Source organism: Schistocerca americana, chromosome 7 (assembly GCF_021461395.2).
Source record: "Schistocerca americana isolate TAMUIC-IGC-003095 chromosome 7, iqSchAmer2.1, whole genome shotgun sequence".
NCBI classification, from domain to species: domain Eukaryota; kingdom Metazoa; phylum Arthropoda; class Insecta; order Orthoptera; family Acrididae; genus Schistocerca; species Schistocerca americana.
In genome coordinates, this window is record NC_060125.1 from 257,760,513 (window position 1) to 257,778,815 (window position 18,303).

At 36.8% G+C, this 18,303-nt stretch overlaps 1 protein-coding gene across 1 annotated transcript in view; it reads left to right on the forward strand.

Moving 5' to 3' along the window:
- Positions 1-18,303, forward strand: part of LOC124623171 (sodium channel protein para) — an 876,466-nt gene that overhangs the window by 530,945 nt on the left and 327,218 nt on the right. Inside the window, exon 19 of the mRNA XM_047148975.1 lies at positions 4,916-5,103. Within this exon, the coding sequence (XP_047004931.1) occupies positions 4,916-5,103 (188 nt within the window). The remainder of the gene's footprint in view (positions 1-4,915; positions 5,104-18,303) is intronic.

Genomic DNA, 18,303 nt, shown 5'->3' on the forward strand with positions numbered 1-18,303 from the left:
TAGGTAACCAGCACACATATATAATTCTTTTTGTAAGGTTGGTCTTTAGCAGAAATGTTCAAAAAAATTGATGACAGGATGCTGCCCTGGAAGATACTATGCATTGTCTGTTTACTAAGGCCTACCACAAAGCTATAACCAACAGTAATTTTATAAAATTTGCAGAGCAGAGTCTGATGGTGTAATTTGTTGTATGTAGCTGATAAATCAATGAAAAAGACTCCTACCATATTTTTGCTTTCAATTTGAGCTTTGAAGTGCTGGATCAAACTCTGTATTTGTGATGTATAGTGCTTTCCTGGCCTTAATTCGGTCTGATGAGGTATAAGAAGTGTATAAATTTTAGAAGCCGTCCCAGCACATACCATCCTCTCTCACAATTTATACAGATGACAAAGCACTGAAATTGGTCTGCAGCTCTTGAGATCACTTTTGCCTATCTTTGATTTTTAGAAAGACAGTAATTTTCACGTGTAACTTTATTGTGTTGTATCATTATTAGTCAGCAGGCATTTGCTACTGATCAACAAAATATTTCAGTCAAATGACTGACAGCCTCAGAGGCACTATCAATAGTTGTTGGTTGTGTACCCAAACATAAGGAAAACAATGTGAAACATATATTTTGATTTGATGTTTGCTTTGACATTTAAATTGATAGGGAACATTGACTGATTGGTACACTGAAGTTTAGTGTAAAAATAAGCAACTGGACTGTCAGTGACTATGTCACACTGTTCATTTTAAGTTGTTGATTATGTTGTGACTTTTGGACTAACAAATGTAGCACTTTCATGTTGTCCATGGGGCCATGGTACATTTCCAGGAGCTATTGATCACTTCTGGGAGCACTGTAGATAGTCAGTGGTAATCCACTACCCAGAGATCTTTTCACGTAAATGGTTGATGATGGGTTTTTACCCATGGGTATCTATTAAACGTAGTACTGTAGAGCTCAAGCAAGATAACTTGTCCCCTGCACAGAAACGCATTCTTGTTCTGATTGCTAGATGAGTTTATCCCTCAAAGGGGCAGACACTCAGTTTGCTGATGGCCCATTATGTACAAAACATTCTCTGCCTGCTTAGGCATAGGCAGAGCTACTCTGCAAGAATGGAGGCTTACAAATGCTGGATGCTCTGCAATCATTCTCATGTGAATTTAAAGAAACCAGTCAATAAAAAAATAAATAAATAGAAATTTATTCTTTCAGATCTCATAGCCTTATTTGTCAGCTTCATCTGTCATTTCATTACTCATCATAGTTATTGTGATATTTCATAATTAAATAAACTATTGTCTGGAATTTGAATAGTTTGTAATGAAAAATTGAGATTGCTATGAGTTTGTGTTTTGTGCATGTTAAGTCATATTTTGCTGTGTGTGAAATGTAGGTAACATATTGAATTTTTCTTTAAACTTGAGATGAGATCTATATCTATCTCAAATCTTGAGGAAATGGATTGTATGTAATGGACTCACTTCTGCCCACACATACATGAAATAGAGTGAAGTGAAATATTAGTAACATCCCTGATATCTCATAAAATGGCTTGAGACACCAAAACTAGTTTCTGGCAAATGATAGCATACGAAGCAGTGACTGTTTTGCAATGTATCTATTAATATACAAAAGGAACTACAGATTTTTTCAAAGAAATAATGTAATTGTTTTAAAGGCCACTGACAGCTGGTGAAATGAGAATTAGTTTGGGTTTGCAACAACATAAGTGAACAAATTATACTTTTACGATTATACCAGGAATGACCTTTTTCATAACCTATTGACCTGATTTGTCCTGAAATATTTGTTTAATACCAGGCATGTCAGGATTCTGCCTTAATTGCAACCCCATTAGCATATTAGTTAGGTGAAAAATTGTGTAAACCCCACTATATTTTGGTAGAAGAACCTAATTTTAACATGGCAAGAAGAAAAAGAAACGAAGGTTCACAATTCAGCGATTCCGCTCCTTCTGTTGCAGTTTCACCATAATCCTGTAACTCATTGTGTTTACAGTAATAAACAGTTGACTTGTCGAATTATTGGTTGTACTGACATTACCTCTCAATATGATCGTTTGAAAACTCGCTAGCTGTAGCTTAGAAATTCTGTGAGAAAGGCATTTGTATGAAAGCTTCAGCTGTAGAACTACACCGTCCCACTATGCTGTTCTGTCACTAGGGAACTCCCACCATTACCATCTTCCCCATCCTTGTTGCACCATCTGTGCAGTGAGACACCAAGTAATTTTGTAGGTGCACTCTACTATCAGGGTTTAATATGATTTTGTGAACATGAATAGACCTTGAACTCTGGGAAACTGATTGTGGATATTATATCATGATAATTCACTGGTTCATACATCAGTTTTGTTTTTTGTGTGAAACATCATACCATGGGTTACACCCCACCCACACTTTCTTCTGACTTGGCCCCAAAATATATCTCTGTGAGCTCCAAACTAACAACCATAATGAAAGGACATTGTTTTCAAAGTGTAGAAAAGGTGCAATGAAGTCTTGTGGGAGAATTTCACATCATTTTAAAGAATGTATTTCTGCAATTGCAGAAGGTTTCAAACCATTGTGATCAACTTTTGAATCATTCAAAAATGCAGTTGAAAACAGAAATGTGTCCTCATCTTAAGTAATAGATGTTAATCATCAATCTTAAAATGTAACTCTACATGTTATTGTCTTGGTGTCCAAATGAATGATGCAGATTTTGAAGTCTATCATAAACACATATGTTGATCCTTATTTCCTAATTAATGTATTAGATGGAGGCAGCTGAAGAATTGTCATACCTGTGCAGGAGTAATTTTTTTTAAACCCTTTCACACACCCATGGCACTTAAATTTTACAGAATTCTGGGATAGAAATGCATTTTAAAGTGTCATATTCTAATTCTCATTTATATTCCTGGTCACTGATCAGTGACACTACTATGCAATGAGTTGCTATCTTCACTCCTTCCACTGTTTGTACAGTTTTTAATTTGCAAGATAAATCACCAGAAAAATAAGAAAAGATATTAATTGAGATGAAATTTAGATGCAGTATCTATAAGTGAACAACTTGACTCAGAAAAGGAGACATAATTCATTCAAATACAAATCAGTAAAGTGCTTGGAGAGGAAATTCAAATTAGTTTGCAACTTCTAATTGTTACAAATTTAATCAGTGGAAACTGGAAATTCTGTGGATATATCTGAGGTTAGGGGAGAAAAACCCCATGAAAGTGACAGAGAAGTATTTAACTCTTAATTGTTGGACTGTATGTTAACACCCACCATGAGTGACATGCACAGGTAATGTCATTAAGAAAGTGAGAGATGATGGCATCTGTTTTATGGGTCTACTTTCTTATAATATGCACATCTCCCCCTGGAGGACACCTCCACAACCTGAATTATTCCCCAGTGGCAGGATGCACCATTTCTAGTGATTTGTAATATGCTTGTACTCCACCATTAACATGTACTGTGCATAACTTATCACTCGAGATCATCTTCAAATATCTAATTGTGATGTTACTGTACCCACACAAGTATCTGTTCCCGGTGGTTTGTAGTGAGGATATCTGCCCCAGAGCCAGGACATGGTTCTGGATTGTATGACTGCTTACAAGTCATTGTTTTCTAACATTGAAGTGGTACTTGATTTTCTGTACTGGGCATTATCTACTAAATAATAAAATCTGTAAAATAATGGAATGGCAACCACTTATCTATAATGGACTGATGTGTGGCACACAGGAACACATAACAGAAAACAGTATTCACAGTACCTTTCAACCACTTGCTCTTTCTTTAATAAACACACACACACACACACACACACACACACACACACACACACACACACACATACAAATGCACTGTCCCGCTGTGTCTGTGTGGTTGTGTATGTGAATGTGTGTACTTGTAATGGAGAAAGAGCAAGAGGTCAAAAGCTAGTGTGAATACTATTTTCTGTTATTGTTTATATTTGCACGTACTAGTCTGCTGTTTGTGTCTGGTTATGATTCTTTTATTTTACATATCTTTCCATCCAGTATTAAACTCTGTGATAGTTGATAGCAGTGTTTCACAAATAATTAGTTGTCAGCAGTAATTGACTTTTTCAGTGCTGCAGATTTTTGTACCTGAGAGGCACTTACATGATGTACCCTTAATATAGTTGCACATGGAGAACTCTGTTCCTATGTGACCTTGGAGATGCAGTATATCATGTGATGGGCACCCATTGATGTCGTGTGTCCCTATGTATCCTGCGATAACAGCCAGTTGTGCATGAAAGTATATACCATTCCCCTCTGACTAATATTCTATTACAGCTTACAGACTGTAAGAATATTTGACTTATAAGAAAGCAAGTGATCTAGCTTTGGAACTTAATGCTTTCAAATTCAAAATTTATGATACTTTTGGGCCATAAGTTTTCATGTTTCATTTTGATAATGTCAAGTTATTTTTATGGTGAGAATTTTGCAAAATACTTTATGAATTTCTAGCTGGACATTTTACTACTGATATTCTCTCTCTCTCTTTCTCTTTTTCTTTCTCTTTCTCTTTCTCTTTCTCTTTCTTCCCTGCCTCTTCCATCCCTCTCCCAGTGCCGATGCATTTGTGTACCGAACTCAACTTCTGTTTGAACTTACTTTCATTGTCGTAGTGTGATGGAAGATACTAGAATAATAGATTATCATTTTTGATTATGTTAGAAACTTCTTGTGATTCCCATCTTTTTATACTATGTTCATTAAGTGGAACAATGAGGTAAAACTACATGAGGGTTTTGTAAATCAGCATGTCTTTTCCCATTTTACATAAATTTTCTGTATTTACCCACCTTTCACATTGTTTTATAACAATTCTTGACTTTGTTATATGTCTAATGTTTCAACAGATTATGTGGAAAGATTTCCAGACCAGGATTTACCCAGATGGAACTTCACAGACTTCATGCATTCCTTCATGATTGTATTTCGTGTACTGTGTGGAGAATGGATAGAATCCATGTGGGATTGTATGCTTGTTGGAGACTGGTCATGTATACCCTTCTTTTTGGCCACAGTTGTAATTGGAAACTTAGTTGTAAGTTGATATGAAATCACTCCCTAATTTAGAGATTAGTAATGTAGATGACACAGCAGTCTTCTAATTAGTATTTATTTAATGTTACAAATAACAGCAGCCAGTAAGTACTATATATAAAAAGTAACAAAAACAGCTTATGGAATTATTGATACATTCTGAATTACTGCAAGAAGATAACAGTAAAATGTTACCAGGCACACAATAAAAAAATTACTGAAGTATTTCTTCTTCTTAGTATTTTTTTAAAAACATTTTTAGTAATAACAGGTCAAGCAACTACTTAATAAACACAAAATTATTAGTATTAGTAATTTATTTATCTAAGGACTATTTTACAGTAGTAAATGGTATTTCATTTTAATATGAGAAAATATACAAGTCATATATATGTGTGTAATAATAACAAGACAGGCTTTGTTGAAAGTATTATCGTAGCATTTTCTTGAAATGATTTAGGAAGATCACAGAAAACTTAAATCAGGGGTGTTGAAAACAACCTGAGCCTCCCACTATCATCAGTGTCCAAAGAAATGCATTACCCCATTCAGTTATCCCTAATGTACAGTTCTGTTATGTTTCGTACATAATTGGGATAAGGTAGCCTAACCCTTGACCAGGCACGCCATTTCTCATAATATGAGTGGGCATGCTGGGTACTTTGTATCCATGTAAAGAATAGCTGCATTTTTACCACTGCAAACATGTGTTAAACAATGGTAAAATAGACTTCGATTATATGAGCTAAATCACTGTTAAAATAAACAATAATATAATAACCTTTCATAACATCACTCCATTGCTACACACAAGTGATAGTAATGATCCATTCAAAGGTTTAAACAGTGCAGTTGCATCAGATCCCTGCCAACCATTTATCAGATTACTAATTATCTCATAAATAACTGCCTAATTGTCGGATTGTATGGCTACTTCAGAATGTAGGTAATTTTCTTCCATGCATCATAAATTCTTTTCTCACCTACCTCACTGTTTATTTTTATTACTACTGCTCACTTGGATGTATGACAATACAACTTATCACTTTTATAGCTGAAGCAGTAATGATGGAATAGGCACACACTCAGATTTGTAAAACATCAGTGGAATGTTATCAGACAATTTTTTTTGTGATTGGAGCCCTTTATACACAGGCACGCTCACTCGAGGGTTAATAACATGAAAAATAATTATACAATGGTGATACCCAGGCACACTCACTCGAGGGTTAATAACATGAAAAATAATTATACAATGGTGATTAGTATCTCAGCACTTATCGCTGTACACACTACATACACTTCATATGGCTTTAGGATCATTACCACCTCTGTTTCATCTTCATGTGTCCCCTTCTTCATGTTTCAAAATCTGAGTTGGCATTCCCTCATGATACGTCATATGCTGAACACAGAAAAAAGGTAAGACTTTAGTATCAATCTACCAATCTTGGGTGACAATTTTGCTGTAAAATGCATTTTGTTGTTCCTACATATTATCATGTGTGAGAGGTGTTCTAGTTTTCACTTTTCAAATCATCTTTAGTTGTGTAGTAGGCATTATTTAAGAGGTACTCTTTGACTGCCTTTTTAAATGAATGTATTGTAGTTATCTATTTCAACTCCTTCAGCAAATATTATACAAATTGGTGCTTGTAATTTTCTATTTGTTTTTCCTTGAAAATGTAGATCCACACTGGTTTTTTTCCATGACAATGTTTAGAACTAATTGTGACACACTAATATGTTTCCTGGTGTGCACAATAGATTGATAGATGAACTCACTTCTTGCAACTAGGATACCCAATTTTCAAAAATATTTCTGTGTAACGAACACAACTACTGCTTTTTGTTATTCTTATGTCTATTTTCTGCAACTTGAAATTTTGACCATGTCTTGTGCATTTGGTCACCAGAAAAATGTTCCATACATAAGAGTTGAGAATTGTGGCTGTTACACACTGTTGATAGGACCCTAAGGACATAAAATGCTGAGGACTTTCGTCTTTGCCAGTATCATTGTGTGTACATTCTTTGTCAGTTAAGAATCATATTCATCCCCAAAAACACTGTGTTTGCTCCTTAATCTATACATAATCATTTATGTTTGCTGTGACCAAGTTGTTATTCCTCTTTAAACTGAAATTTGTATTATGTGTTTTCTTTATGCTCAAGGTTAATCTTTACCCAACAGAAGAAGGGAAATCATCTACACAGATTTTAATTTGTGTATGACAAACTTCATCTTGACAGTATTCTATAGCAGGGTAGGGGTGTAGAAAGGTGTAGTACTGCTTGTGGGAGCATGCAGGGATGGGGTGGGGCAGGATAGGGTTGCAAGATGCTGCTTGGGAGGTTTGAGGGAAAGGGGGAGTTGGAAAGGAGGGAAATAGAGAAGGGGAAAAAGACTTGTGGGGGTATTGGTGAAATAAAAGACTATTTAGTGCTGGAACCAGAGCAGAGAAGGGTTGGGTGATGGACAGAGATGAATGTAGGTTGAGACCAGGAGAGTTATTGGAGCCTAGGATATATTTCAGTAAGAGTTCCCATCTATGCAGTTCAGAAAAGCTGGTGTTAGAAAAGATCCAGATGGCACAGGCTGTGAAGCAGTTATTGATGTGAACCATGTTGTGTTGGGCAGCATGTTCACAAAAATTGTTGTCCAGGTGTCTCTTGGTCACAGTTTGTTGGTGGCAATTCATGCTGACAGATGGCTTGTTGGTTGTCCTGTCTGTGTAGAAAGCAGCACAGTGGTTGCAGTTTAGCTTTATGTTACATGACTGCTTTCACAGCTAGTCCTGCCTGTAATGGGATAGGTGATGTCTGTGACTACATTTGAGTAGGTGGTGGTGGGAGGATGTATGGGACATATCTTGCATCTAGGTCTGTGGCAGGGATATGAGATATGAGGCAAGGGGTTGGGAGAGGGGGTGGAGTACGGATGGACAAGGATATTGCTTAGGTACAATGGGTGGTGGAATAACACTGTGGGAGGAGTGGGAAGGATAGTGGATAGGATATTCCTCTTTTCAGGGCACAACAAGAGGTAGTCAAACCTTGACAGTGACTGATTCAGTTGCTCCAGTTCTGGGTGGTACTGAGTTATGAGGGAAGTGGGAGATGGTAGGTGACTGGAAGGACAGGGCATAGGATATCTGTTATTATACAGGAAGTTTGAATAAAACCCCTTCAAACACAACTTTTTTGGCTTTTTCTGAAGTACATGATGCATTTCAGACCCTCTGGATCCATCTTCATGTGCAAATCATCTTATATGTAATTTACATTCATTCATGAGTGAAGTAAAATGTATTCTGCTGAAATGTTTGAGTTCAGTTACTTATGCTATTAGGGTCATTGCAAATTTTGGCGATATACATCTCAGTAAATTAGTTTACCACGCCTATTTTCATTCTCTGCTTTCGTATGCATTATATTCTGAGGTAACTCATCATTGAGTAAAAGAGTGTTCATTGCGCAAAAGCGTGTAATCAGAATAATTGCTGGAGCTCATCCAAGATCACCCTGCAGACACTTATTTAAAGAGCTAGGGATCTTTGCTGTAGCTTCACAATATATATATTCGCTTATGAAATTTGTTATTAACAATCCAAACGAATTGAAAAGTAATAGCAGTGTACATGGCTACAACACTAGGAGAAAGGATGATCTTCACTACTCGAGGTTAAATCTAACTTTGGCTCAGAAGGGGATAAATTATGCTGCCACAAAAGTCTTTGGTCACTTACCTAATAGCATCAAAAGTTGAATTTTTGGATATAGTAAGTGGGTGATTTCCTCACCAAAAAAAGTGTCATGTAATATTGTGTGTAATGTAATATCTTGTATAGACACCTTTTATCAACCTGACATATTCCACATCATTTTGAAGTGTCATATTCATGATCTATGGAACAAGTACTAATCTAATCAAATTTTCATGAATTAGATGTTAGGTATGCTGAAGATTAGATGGGTAGATCACATAACTAATGGGGAGGTATTGAATAGAATTGGGGAGAAGAGGAGCTTGTGGCTCAACTTGACTAGAAGAAGGGATCGGTTGGTAGGATATGTTCTGAGACATCGAGGGATTACCAGTTTAGTATTGGATGGCAGCGTGGAGGGTAAAAATCGTAGAGGGAGACCAAGAGATGAATACACTAAGCAGATTCAGAAAGATGTAGGCTGCAGTAGGTACTGGGAGATGAAGAAGCGTGCACAGGATAGAGTATCATGGAGAGCTGCATCAAACCTGTCTCAGGACTGAAGACCACAACAACAACAACAACAACAGCTGTTAGGTGTCATATTTTGTGAATCAAGTGTGAGTGTCTCTGTACAAGTTTGGGAAGGTAATTCTGCCTATGCAGGCCTCAGTGAAACCCTTGGTACATTTGGAGAGGGACACCTCATCACCACAGATGTGGCAGCCATGGGAGGCTAGGCTGTATGGAAGGGACTTCTTGTTATGGAATGGGTGGCAGCTGTCAAAGTATGTATTGCTCATGGTTGGTAGGTTTGATATGGACAGAGGTACTGATGTAGATGTCTTTGAGGTGGAGGTCAACATCGAGGAAGGTGGCTTGTTGGCCTGAGAGGACCAGTTGAAGCAAATGGAGGAGAAGGTGTTAAGGTTCTGGAGGAATGTGGATAGGGTGTCTTCAGCCTCTGTCCAACCATGAACATGTCATCAGTGAATTTGAACAAGGTGAGGGGTTTGGGTTTCTGGGTGGTTAGGAAGGATTCCTGTAGATGGTCCATGAATAGGTTGGCATAGGATGGTGCCATGTGAGTAACAATTGCTGTGCCATGGATGTGTTCCTATGTGATGCCTTCAAAGATGGAGTAATTTTGGTTGAGGATTTAGTTGGTCATGGTGACCAGGAAGGGGGTTATAGGTTTAGAATCAGCAATCTTGATTTTGCATTGTCTGAACTTTCTTACATAATCTGTCTATTGTCTCTGTATGTATCATTTTAATTTTGAAGGATACTGAACTTGTTGTGTAATTGAATCTAGTATACCTACCTATTCTTGAAAGTTTAGTCTCATAATTTGCATTTCAGTTTTTCTGTGTGGCAATCCCCTATCTTTCTAGCTTTATATCTGATTTTACACTGTGTTTTATGAGCTATGGTCACTTAAAATTCAAAGTGGCTTTGGCTCTTACACCCTTCTATTTTGTACGACAAAATTCTTCATATTCATTTTTAGTTTAGTATGGTCTTCCCAAGTCCATTTTCTAAAATTCTGTTTTAAAAATATGTTAAGAATAAGCTTGTTGTTTCCCACAGCAAATTCTACTAGTGTACCAACACTTGCATTTGTGACATCATCTCTGAAATTTCCCCCTAAAGACTTGCTCTTCAATTTGCACCCCATTTTCTTATTAAAAATCTATCAGTGTCATCTTTTAGAGGAATTTCTTCCCATTCTGTAACTTTTTGTAAAGGCTTTCTTCATCCATTTCTGAATGTGAGGATACTGCTGCATAGACATAATAATTTTCAGTAAGTATCTTTTATTTATTTTCAAAACATTTCTGACTGTACTGTTTGAGATTACTTCTCTTCCTCTCTCACATGATTTTCCATCCTGTCCTGTTCCTCTGCAATCAAATATAGGACTTGATTTTAATCCTGCTTAGTCACTGATTTTTGTATAGACTTCTATAAACCACACTTTATTTCAACTGAACTTACATAATTCCTCTTCCCACTTCACTAGCTCCTTTCTGCGAATGCAGAGAAAATTATGACTTCAACAACTGAGTAAAAAGTGCCATATAAATAAATTGTGGGTATTATTCAAAATTCCTATGATCATAAAGTTGCTGGCAGCATGTTAAGTTAGGGAAACTACTACCTCAAAATGTGAAAATAACTCTCCTTGTTGTTGTTTGGCCTAACAACGATCCCTTAAAATGAAAGCATGACTTTCCAGAATTAATATCCTTTGGTTACTTTTTTTCTAAAATTTGTCCCGGCATAATCAACGGAGATAATTTACCAACCTCTAAAGTTAGTGAAGATACATTCAAAAAATTTTGGCTTTGCACATAATAGCTACGTTCAGACGAAAGACTATTAGGTAATAGGTAGATTAGAGTTTAACATCCTGTCAACTACAAAGTCATTAGAGATGGAGCACAAGCTAAGATTAGGAAACAATGGGATAGGAAATCTTCTCGAAGAATCTGTCCTGACATTTGCCTTGAGTGATTTATGGAAGTCATGGAAAACCTAATATATCTGGATAGCCAGATGGAGATCTGTCATCCACCCAAATGCACGGAAGACTAGCCTCAGCAATCTCTTGTAATGGAGTTTTCATAAAACTATTATTATGGCCACAACATTTGACTTTATGTATACTGGCCAGTACGAAAGAGGTTGAATATCATAACTGTATCACTATAAGTAAAGATTAATTTCACCATGAATAAAATAGCTTCTGATTGATGAAAGCATTGTATGATGGCACTGAAATCTATAACATATAATTTGAAGCTGTATATAACAGATACTCCACAATTATCACAGCTGATAAATAAGAAATTCCTACATGCATCGTGCAGAGTGAAAATTTCACTTTCGAAACACAGTGCACTTAATTTCCACTTAACGTTGAAATGTGATAGTCTACGGCTACATACATACTCTAGAAATAATTGTGAAATGCATGGAAAAGGGTACTTTGAATTGTATCTGATGGTAGTGTTTCTTTCCATACCAGCAATGTGAGAAGAGCAACTGCTTAAACACCTGTGCACATCCTGTAATTAACCTCATCTTCACAATCTCTGCAGGAGTGATAAATACGGGCTGAAATATATTTCCACATTCTTCACATAAAGTTAGTTCTCGAAACCTTGTAAGTGGACTTTCACAGGATAATTGGCGTCTTATCTTCAGGAGTATGCCAGTTCAGGTTTTCAACTTTCCCATGGGACTATCCTAGGAGTCAAACAAACCTTTAAACATTTGTGCTGCTGTTCTTTGTAAACATACAGTATTCCCAGTTTGTTGTATCTGGTGTGTGTCCCAAACACTTCAGCAATTTTCTGAAATGGGTCAGCCTTGCACCAGACAACACACGCAAATTTTCACACTCTTGTAAAGATAAGTTATTTAGATTGTAATAACAGTCAGTCTAGTACAGATTAGTCACTAAATACGTGCATTAGTGAGTTTTTTTAAGCTTACTATTGTTAAAGGTTTCACTTTTCTTTAGGCGTTATTCCAGAAAATGCAAAAATATCATAAAGTTGGGTGTGTTTACATTTTGTGCAATAAACTTGTAGAATCTCATTTAATTGGTCTGTTTTTCCTTCCAGCAATTTAAGGAGAATGTATCCATTCATTATTAAGTTCATATTTTCAGAAAGTAATGCAAATCTTAAATTGTTTGATTTAGGAACTTTTTCACCAACAGTTTGTTTACATATAGTTTGCATACATTGAATTTACATTAAAGGTTACATTCTATTGAAATTAAGTTAAGTAAGTGCTGAGTTCTTATTGTAAGCAGAAATAATTAACTATTTACATTATATCATACACCTGAAGTGCTAACCTGTAGACCGAGATTTTGAAGCTCATAAATAATGAAAATTCATGATATTATGGAAAGAATAGCTTCTGCTCACTATGAGTGATGAGTTGCAGATAGGCACAACAAAAAAGACTTTCAGAAAGTAAGCTTATGGCCAACAATGTCATCATCAGAAACACACACACACACACACACAGAGAGAGAGAGAGAGAGAGAGAGAGAGAGAAAGAGAGAGAGAAATGGCAGTTTGTGTTTCAAGTTGGTTGTCTACTGTGCAGAAATCGGCTTTCCTGTGGAGTGTCAACATGAACTCTGTTGAACCTGTATCAAGCACTAACAGAAAAGAAAATCATCAGGAAAATTTAGCCACAAAGAAACTAGGGCATTCCAGACCAGATTCATTGTCTGAGAAAGTGACAAAATCAGATAAGCTTGACTACAAGCGAACATTTGACAAGGAAGTGTATAATAAGCATTAAGTCGTTTATGTGGGTGCAATGTAAGAATGCCTGATTTTCAGCCCAAAAGTTAATTTGTTAACTAATACATGAATTAGGAATCTTGTACATTTGTCCAAAAAAATAAAAAAGCATGAAAAACTCCCACTTACACAAAAATGCAAAATGGAGAGTAGCAAAAGCATAAATATTATTTCATTCTTGACATAAACTGTACTTAATATTATGTACAAAACAGCAAAATTCCACAAAAACAATTCTTCTTTTTTCTGGAAAAGTTACACATATTATTATTATTATTATTATTGACAGCAGCTGAAGTTGTATAAATGTGTTGATGAGCATAACTGTTATACAGCAGATTTGGCTGGCTCTGAGCACTATGCGACTTAACTTCTGAGGTCATCAGTCGCCTAGAACTTAGAACTAATTAAACCTAACTAACCTAAGGACATCACACACATCCATGCCCGAGGCAGGATTCGAACCTGCGACCGTAGCGGTGGCTCGGCTCCAGACTGTAGCGCCCAGAACCGCACGGCCACCCAGGCCGGCACAGCAGATTTTATTAATTTTGCACACTCATATTTATCTGAATTTAAAAATTTGTGAACACCCAGAATGTATATCTATGAGCCGCCACTGACTGTAGTATTGCTGAGTTACAATTGGAATCTGCCAACTCGTACAGCTACCTGGTGTAACACATTGTAGGAACATGAAATGGAATTATCACATAGGTTCAGTTGTGAGTAAAGCAGGTAGTAGACTTCAGTTTATCGGTAGCATACTAGGGATATGCAGTCAGTCTATGGAGGAGATTACTTGCGAATCTCTCATGTCCCGGTTCTAAAATGTTGCTCAAGCGCATGGGACCCACTCCAAATAGGACTAACAGGGAATGTTGAACATATACAGAGTATGGCAGCATTAATGGTCACAGTTCGTTTAACACCTTAAGGCCCAGCCACTTAGGAAAATTTCAGGCCCAGAAAACCAGCTATTTATGCCATTCTTTATATTAGTACTGGCACATCTGTGCTTGATGTATGTTAAAGGACATGCATAATAATAAAGACCAAGCTTCAAGGTTTACTTTAGATGTTTATTGCAGTTCTCTGACACAATAAAAGCTATGCAATGATGGTTACAGGAAGTATAATTTTCACTCAAAAAAGAAAAGTGCGAGGTGTGGATTTCAGCACATTCACACATAACTGGAATTTGTGTGACTTGCATTCTGGCATGCAGAGAGGTGTGTTACAGTCAGGGCAATACCATCTTGTTTCCTTCCTGCTTACTTTACCAGTTGATTGTTTTGTCTGCACCGAACAAACCTTGTACACCCTTGTTGGTTGTTGCTTCTTCTCAGTTGCAGTAATTTTCTCAGGGAAGTGTCGTCCTACAAGCCTATTGCTGATGGTTGCACTAGGTATAGTTCCTTGAGCCACAGTTGAGCATTTCTGGAAGAGTCCTTCACCAATGTGGCACAAAAAGATGGAGAATGACAGTTTTTCTTCTCATTGGGGTTTGTGGTCTCACGATACAGAACAAAAGCATTTGTTGCAGCCATTATGAAAAAGTGAAAAAACAGATTTTTCCACCACTTCATTTATTTCCTCTTGAAAGGATAATAGGAGATCATCTGATCACTTCTATCAAACCCTGTTTTGTTCATATTATAATCAAGAATAGCATCTGGTTTTGACTTTGTCTTGACACCATCCTTCATATGAACAGAAATGTTAGAGATTGTCATTTTGTGTTTAGAGGAAAGGCATAAGACATCCCTCGTGTCCTTCCAGTTCAAACAAAGCAGGTGGTTTCTCTTCTTTGACACCGACTGATTCCTTCTGAGTTTCTTCAAAACAACATTTTCTTTTGGCAGTTCCTTTCAATTAGCCATACATGTGCCTACAGCTTTCGTTTTATTTTGCCATAAAATATCAAAAACTGCTGGCAAACTGTAAACTCTGTCCATATAAACAATGTGATCTTTACCCAAATAATTAGCGAGCAACCTCTGAAACAGTGGTATTATGGAATTGTCTTTTCATCCTTTTCCAGAGTATACTTTGAGTCCCAGATTGTAACCAGTCTTTGAATCACACAAAGGCAATAAACATTTTCATTCCATACTTGTCTGGTTTATTTTTTATGTAGAGATGAAAGATACTCGCCACATAGTCCACACATACCCTCATCAGTGGTGAGGTTTTCGTAGGGATAAAATGATTTCTTAAATTCTTGTAATAGATGATTGAGAAAAGGCCTGATTTTATGTATGGCATCACGCTGTTGTGGACCGCTGGGAATGTAGGTAGAATTGTCATTCAAATTTAAATTTTAAGGTATGACCTTGAACCTATTTCTGCTCATAAAATATCCTGGGAAACGGGTTAAAATAAAACTATTGACAGACCAGTGGTCTGCCAATTTTGGTTTCTTCACGAGGCACATATGAATAATTACGGCGAAAAACAAATACGTTTCATGAAGCTTCACTCCAACCCATGAATGCCAAACACTGTGTGACTATAGTTTGGAGCCTGCCTTCAGTTTATCATAAACACACTTTGCATACTTGTTCATTTCTGATTTTATGTGTTTCATCATAGAATGTGGAAAGAAAATAGAAAACATGTCGAGTAGAGTGGATCTTTCATCAACTGCAGCTCTTATTCCAGTTATGTCTGAGAACTGTGGCAAAGGAGGCTGTAGGTCCTCGAATCTCCAACGTAAATCAGTATCTGTTGATTTCATTAGTGAATACTGCTGCCTCTTCCGTGGTGGTGTATAAGACTGTGCTACAGTAGAAGAACATTGTCACTTGGAAGTTGTTTGAACAGCAGCATATTCATCATCAGATTCATCTGTAAAAGAAAGATGAGATGAAACTTATTCGCAATTGCAATGCCAGTAACTAAAGCAACAGTACTAGAGATGACAAGTTATATTAGTCTGTAGCTTACCTGAATTTGAATCTTCTTCAGACTGTTCCCTCTCAGATATTTCTCCCTTTGATCCAGAATCAATCAATTCTTCTTCCAGTGCCTCTAAAATTTCGTGATCACTCAATAAACATGACGTATTTTTAATGGGATCACAGACAGTGATAAAACTGAATGAAACTGCGCGTGAATACGACGACAATGCGAGCCCTCAAAGGCTCAGTCAGGCATGACGGCAATGCTAAAATTCATTACTGCTTCTTTCCAAGTAATTCTAGAACCTGACAATAGAGGGCAGCACTTGTCAAGGGCCACCCAGCCAGACATCTATACAATGTTCTCACACAAAACAAGTCATTTTCAAGTGACAGGAGGCTTGCATGACATGAAACATTGCGGCCCGAGCTACACTCGAGCCTGGCCCATTGAGCTCAGTGCCATGGCCCAAGCTACACTTGGGCTTGGTTGCCAAAGTGTTAACTTGTTGGAAAGTGAGATAGAGATGCTGAAGAAACTGAACTGGCAGACCTCTTGAAGATAGACACAAGTTATGCCAAGAAAGCCTACTTTCAAAGTTTCAAGAACTAGTTGTAATTGATAACTCTTGGAATACACTACAACCTCCTATATATCACTCACATAGGGATCATGTGGAGAAGATTAGTGTAATTACAGCATGCATAGAGGCTTTTAGGCAGTAATTCTTCCTGTAATCCACATTTGAATGGTACAGGAATAAACCCATAACTAGTACAGCGGAACGTACTCTCTACCACGCACTCCATGGTGGTTTGCAAGGTATAGATGTAGAACACTCCTGTGAGACACATAATAACTGAGATGAGCAGGTTGCTGCTGACAGAAATGAAATCTCATATGAGTGCAGTGCCTGTTGTACAATTGGGAGACGAGCATGTACTAGACATGGACTACACTTGAATAGGAGAGGGAATGAAAAGTTCACTGTGCTTCTTGCAGAAAATATATAAGGGGCCACCATCAGACAAAGCAAGATCTCTGTGGTTACTTGTGTCAGAAAAATACCTTTTTTAGGTTGGAATCAGGATTCAGACACCCTGTTTTGAAAGAAGTCAGATTAACAGAAGAGCCCCCAATAATGCTTAAGAAGGCACAAAAAAGTAAGTTTAGCTTATTTCATCAAAATATTAGAGGATTGGGTAATGAAGTACAAGAACTTCTTGTCCGTTTGGAAAACTTGGAGCACTGAGAAGATAACATCATGTGCCTGTCTGAGCACCACATAACCATACAATTAGATAAGTTATGTATAAAAGATCTTACTTTTGCAGAACTAGTACAGAAAAAGAAGGAGTTGTTATACAGAAAAAGAAAGAGTTGATACATGTATTTAGACATAACATGAGTTTAAAAACATCAAAACAAGTAATTATCTCTTAAATAAAGAAGGATGTATTGAAATGAACTGTGCAAGAAAAAAATTGCAGCAGTATGTCAGAAGAACAACTCTCATAAAATTCTGTCATGTGATTGTATCATTAACTTATCCTTCTGAAATGAAGAAAACTGTATATTCTCAGTTGAAGGCATGTTTACAGAGAGACTGAAATATGCTGTTGTTAAACTCCTCTTTAAGGAAGATAGTTAAGACAGATGTCAGTAACTACAAACCTGTTTCACTACGACATAATTTTCCAAAATTTTTGAGAAGATGATGTATTCTGAAATAGTATCTCACCTGAGCAACAATAATATCCCCAGCAAATCACAGTTTGGATTTTGGGAGAGTTGCTCTACTGAGAATGCTATTTAAAACAGGTTCACCCACCATATTTTAAAAGCATTAAAAAATAAAATAGTGAAAGTTGATATTTCCTGTGATCTATCTAAGGCAACAGTGTGAATAACAGTATTTTCTTAGATAAATTGGAGTTTTATGGAAATGATGGTATAGCCAACCAGTTGGTAATGCCATATCTAACAAGAAGAATGTAGAAAGTTGTACTTAGTGAATCAGCCGATATAGTCTGGGGACGTAATTCTGACTAGGGAGAAATAAAGTATGGGATTCTGGCTCAATCTCAAATCCACTATTGTGCCTAATATATGTAAACAATGCTCCATCTAATATACAATAAGCAGATGACACTAGTATTGTAATAAACCCAAACATACATATGGAAACAGAAGAAATTGTAAACAGTGTACTTAAAAGTGTCATTCACTGGTTTTCTGTGAATGGTCTCACCCTCCAAT